Below are 5734 nucleotides of genomic sequence, written 5' to 3'. Positions count from 1 at the left end.
AATAAGAATTATTGATATTTGAGTCTTATAGTTTCACGAAATGAAACACCGGTAAACTAAAAAAAGAATTCATGCGCTGGATTATACAATGTAGCTCAGCAGAGCAGCAATGCTAAATCGGAATCAAATCAGCTTTCTATTTTTAATTTTAAAAAGCATATTAATATTTTGATTTTAAGACAACATTGTTCATGCCAATAAATAAAAGCTTATTTCAATAATAGATTATTTTCAATTACCAATTCTCTATTATACCAATGTAGTTAATCCTGAGCATATAGCAAAATATTTATTTCAATACATAAACTTTACGAAAGAAAAAAAATCCCCTTCTGATTTAGGGATTGCTTCTATGGGAAAAAACCGGCCATCGTTGCCGTATGCAACTTGCTGCGCAACAATAATTAGAGGATTATTATTCTTTATCATACATACTTGAAAGAAACAAATCAAATGAACTACTACTATTGTACAAAACAAAAAATGCATTAAAATTTTTATTTAATATAACCTCTGACCCATTTTTAATGCGTAAAACTAGATAGGGTTTACTAAAAATGACTGAATAATTAAATATGCTAACAATAAGACTGCCAGTCGCTGACTTCTAACGTTATTTTTATATTACTTGATAAAGTTGGCTAAAAAATCCAATCAAGGTAACCAAATGGAAACGATAGAGCAAATACATATGACTATGAAAATATCAATAGTAATAATTACACAAACTACCTGCAAATGTGAAAGAGACATTAAGAATCTCAGAAAACTTCAAATCCTCAAATAAACACCAAATGTGGAATCGGTGAAAGATGAGAGGAGCAAACAGCAACACCTACAGAGTGAGGACTTTATCAGGCTAAACACCCTAGAACCGAGAACAATTGAATCAAGTGTGCAGTATTTATTCGTTATAAAAATGTACAGATGTTTCGAACTCCATTTCTTTCTAATGGCTGTATAAAGTCGACATTTTTCATGGAAGCATACTTGAAAGCATGACCAGACTCATTGAGCACTCGCAGAGATTTTGGAGCAACGCTTTATCAATTTTGTCATATAACATATTATTTGAAATCTTGGATATTATGCAATAGTTACAGAAATGTAGAAATTGCACAGTTGCTTGTGTGTTCAAACGAGATATCTATTAAAAAAGTATATTTAAGTCTGATAAGATATCATATAAATGTAGCCGGTGTCGGTAGAATAAAACTCAGACAATGGTCTAAGGTTCACTTTATTTGTGTAATTTACAAACACTTTGATTAATCCATTATTATTGCGTATTCCATATTAAAACATATAATTGAATTACATTAACATTTATTATAATGTCATACCGGGACAGCTTCATCCAAGACAGACAATAATCATCAGCATTATACAATCGATGCGTCTGGACAACGAAGTGGGAAGTGTGTGACTACTAGTGTCATGTTGTAAATTTTGAATTTACTGGTTGGGTGTAAATACAAAATATACAGTTGTCATGTTGTAAATTTTGTATATATACCAACCCAGTAAATTCAAAATTTACAACAAGACACTAGTATCATCGTATTTAGAAACACTTTAACCGTTAACGTTATTTGAATAATTCGGCTACGTCATTATATTCGCGTTCTATTTGATCGATGACATCCTGAAGTTTTTGTGCCTCTGGGCACAGTTTTCCTTCATTGAAATTGGACAAGTCAACTGAGTTCCAAACCAATGATCGAAGATCTACAACTATTCTGATGGCCACAGCGACGCTCAAAGCCTCTGTAGAAAATTTGAAAGCCCCTTTGGAGACACCTTTAGCTTCAGACTGAATGATTTTAGCTAATGCTGTCCCTAATTTGATTACACTTGCAACGTTCTCGCTTTCTTTATTATCTTCTTCGACCTCTTTTTGAAGCATTTTTAACATATTTTTCATATTGTCACAGGATTCCTCGTGCTGTTCCAAACTTATTTTAGCGTCCTCGCACAGTTGTTTAACTATCCCAAATTTAACAGCCCCATGTGTGACGCCTGCGACAGCAGAAGTCACGCCTGTTGCAATGCCAGCCACGGTCAGACCAAGAGAAATACCAAAGGTAAGCGGAGCTGCGATTATTCCTGCAATGGTGAGGCCTCCACCTACAACCCTGATACTGGAGTACGTGATGGATCCAATGGAAAGAATCCTTGCTTGTTCTTGAACTTTATCTCTGATTTCCTTCAGTTCTTGGAGCACGTTTTTCCGACCAGTTTCCCAGTTTTGAGTATAGTGATCTTTTGCTGTATTGAAAGATTTGGATAACTGGTCATTTTCCATGATATGCTATTCGGAAAATTCATGTAATTTAGAAACAAACCTGTAAAGAGGCAGAAAACAACAAAACAGTTTAATTTTCTGGTTTTAAGCAACGAATGGATTGAAAACATTTTGGAACTCTAATATCTTTATCAGGTGTAAAATACAGCTGTTCGACTTGTTTTATTGTTTAAAATTTTATCATTAACCCTCACTTAGATAAGCGTTGGTCTTTTCTATACCGTAACATTACAGTTGTGAGACGATCAGTGCTTAGAATACACTGTGTAATGTTAAAAAATACATATATAAGCGATATCAACCGTATATATTTGGGTTAACATGTGGTAAAATTTAGTTGTTAATTTCCATTAATTTTTATCCTCATAATTTACATATTTTCAATCTACAAACAAGTTGTCCATTTTGATTTAAAGAGGCATTGTCACGATTCTGTTAAAATTCAATTTTTCTGTTTTAAATATTTTTAATGCCTTAGGAATGCATTTCTAATGACCAAATGAAATCTGGTAGTCAGTCGTAGAGTTATAAGCAAGATACAGGGCTCACAATTGCCATGTAAATAAGACTCTCGTGTCCTGTTTTTATTTATACAGGTTCAATATATATGTAAAAAATCTTTTTCAAGTTGATTTGTTTATGTTCTTATTCATTTTAAGCATAAATAAACAGTTCCATACGTTCAACACATTCATTTTAGGTTTAAACCTGGATTGTTTACTTCAACACTCAAAAGCTTTGTTTACATAGCAAAGAATTGTAAGCTTTAATTGTAACTCGCCTATAACTCAACGAATGACACTCAAATTTTGGTCGCCTATTCAAGGGATTTGGACACGATTTGAGCTCACATTTTTCAAATATTATTTTTCCATTTTAAAAGTCTAGAGTGGTCAGTATGTGTGTTTTTAATGCTTTCTCAAAATTTAAAAGTTAAATATCGAGTAACAATAAGGATACAGAGGTTAGAATTCTTTGTTTTGTAAACAAAGCTCGAGTCCTGTTAATATTTGCATATGTGTTAGATTGATATATACTCTAAACTATTTTTGTTGTTGTAGTTGATATTTATTTAGCAACACATTAAATCAGTTTATCTTGTTAGCCAGAGGTTATTTTGTCAAAAAAAATATAATTTCTTTACTGTACAGTATTTGTAAACAAATATAAGACTCGAGCTTTATTTACAAAACAATGGCTTCTTACCTCTGTATCTTGAATGTAGTTTGACTTCTAACTTTCAAATTTTGGATAATCATTCACAAACAAACCATTTTATACATAAAGATTATAAAAATTTAATTTTGATCCAAAATCGTGTCTATGTCCCTGTAAAATGCCTTACTGAAGCATTGTAAACGTTAAAATTGGAAAAATAATTTTTGACCAAATTCGTGACCATGCCCCATGAAGATGCTCCTAAGAAAAGTAAAAAAAACATGCTTTACTTTTTATCAATTGCGATGATGTTGGTCGTCCTTAAAGATTTCCAATTTGATGGTAAACACAGACGGTCATAGAGATGAAGACAATTAAGTGTTAAACAAATGACCACGTGTTCTGTATTGATTTTTTGATAACGAAGGTTTGCAAAATCTATAATTTTATGCATGCATTTACTCAATAATAAATTCCTAATTTATGATCCACAGACATGGACTAATATTTCAGTGATTCATGATATAGGCATTTAATTATTTTGATGCAATATCAGCAGACACTTTTATGATAAATGAAATAATTTGGTCAATTATTTGTTTACAAATTTTTAGCAACTAATGCAGGAATCTCTAATTGTAAAGTTTTCAGTGCTTTAAATTATGTCTATCAATTGTGCAGTTTTTCACTACAATCAAGATGAATAAATTTGATTTAAAAAACCTCAGATTTGAGAGAAAATGGTGACAGCCTGGAAAAAACGAATAGTTGTGTACCATTTATGTTGTGGAACATAATAAACAATCCTACGCAGTTAAAAATATGTGTGATTACTACACGATGTACCAAGTTTGTAGACATTCAAATGAGCATAGACCATGATAATAAAACCATATGTTTAAATAAATTCAAACATGGACAAAACTGTAAATTATTGTATCGTGTTATTGCAAATTGGGCGTTATGAAAATGAAACCTACCTTTCAGGGAAAGATTAAGAGGATAGAATGATAAGATCGCATGATATTGTACTGCGCATGTGCAGACTCACACGCTAGTATCATATTTTTGTTTAACTGTTTGGATCATAAAAGATATCAAACTATATCCTGTGTCTCAAATTTCTGCGATTACATTAGACCGCAAAAACTTATTAATAAATATAATACGCATTATACATTGTATACTAGTATATCAAATTTGGACTTCCTATTGGAGTCTCTCCGCAAAAAAATCAATTGACAATACTCTAATACGATTTTGCATAATAAAAAACATAGTTAAATAGTAAAAAACTTATAGGGTCTCTCATGATTTGCGATGGTATATGTGTTGTGCTGCTCTTTCCTCGAGCTTTGGTGAATACTACTGGAACCTTTGAGTGGGTTAGTTCTCTGTTCAAAGGCAAAGGCTTACACGTATCTCGGATTAGATTACAGAAACACTAACCGGAACGACAAACATTTCAGAAATAAGGAGCCAGGGGGTTTTTCATAGCGAAGGAAAATGAAATATTGTAGACAGGAAGCTGCAAGACCGAAACTTCTTAAGTCAATGACTAACATCGGAACTTGGAATGTGCGGTTCCTGTACATCACTAGGAAATCAGATTTACGTTTACAATGCAATGAATAACCAACAGATATGCATCGCGAAAGCAAGATGGAATGATGCTGGGGAGATTGGACTGAAATCTGGAAAGATAATCCTATATTCAGTGCACACCGAAGAACAAGCAATTATACACCCTAGAAGAGGTACCAAATAATGATGATCATGTCTAGGAAAGCCCAGACAGACGTCACTCATTGGATGGGAGCTAAACAATGAAAGAATCACCACTGCCAGATTAAAGTCTGTCCATAAAAGCATAGTGACTACATTTTAATATCATCCATTGTTATGGTCCAACAAATGAATCAAAAGAAGAGATTAAAGAATGTTTTTGTGTAAGATTTGAGAAAAAAGCCAGAAAATGCAGTCTCAAAGATGTGACTGTCTTATTGGGAGATTTTAATGCGAAGTTGGAAAGCAACAACACCAGCCATAAAGAAATCATGGGGAAACATGGTCTAGGCACAATGAATGAAATTGAGGAAATGTTTACAAATCTATGTGCCAACAATAACTTAGCCATTAGGGAGCTATCTTCTATCAAAAGCCTTGTTACCTGGCTACATAAGTCTCAACAGACATATAAGAACAGAAAATCAGATTGACCACACCTGCACTGCAAGACAGTTTAGAAGAAACCTACAAAATGTAAAAGTA

At 32.8% G+C, this 5734-nt stretch overlaps 1 protein-coding gene across 1 annotated transcript; it reads right to left on the bottom strand.

Moving 5' to 3' along the window:
- Positions 1–1235: 1235 nt before the first annotated feature.
- On the bottom strand, positions 1236–2421 carry LOC128160261 (apolipoprotein L3-like). The gene has a single exon (XM_052823559.1). The coding sequence runs from the start codon at positions 2303–2305 to the stop codon at positions 1589–1591; it is 717 nt and encodes a 238-aa protein (XP_052679519.1). The 5' UTR covers positions 2306–2421; the 3' UTR covers positions 1236–1588.
- Between the last annotated feature and the right edge of the window lie 3313 nt (positions 2422–5734).

Source organism: Crassostrea angulata, chromosome 1 (assembly GCF_025612915.1).
Source record: "Crassostrea angulata isolate pt1a10 chromosome 1, ASM2561291v2, whole genome shotgun sequence".
NCBI lineage: Eukaryota > Metazoa > Mollusca > Bivalvia > Ostreida > Ostreidae > Magallana > Magallana angulata.
Note: the sequence above shows the minus strand (reverse complement) of the source record. Positions and strands in the feature narration are given on the sequence as shown.

Bases quoted from the DNA above. Each gene is read 5' to 3' on its own strand.
- LOC128160261 (XM_052823559.1), bottom strand. From the start codon at position 2,305: ATGGAAAATGACCAGTTATCCAAATCTTTCAATACAGCAAAAGATCAC.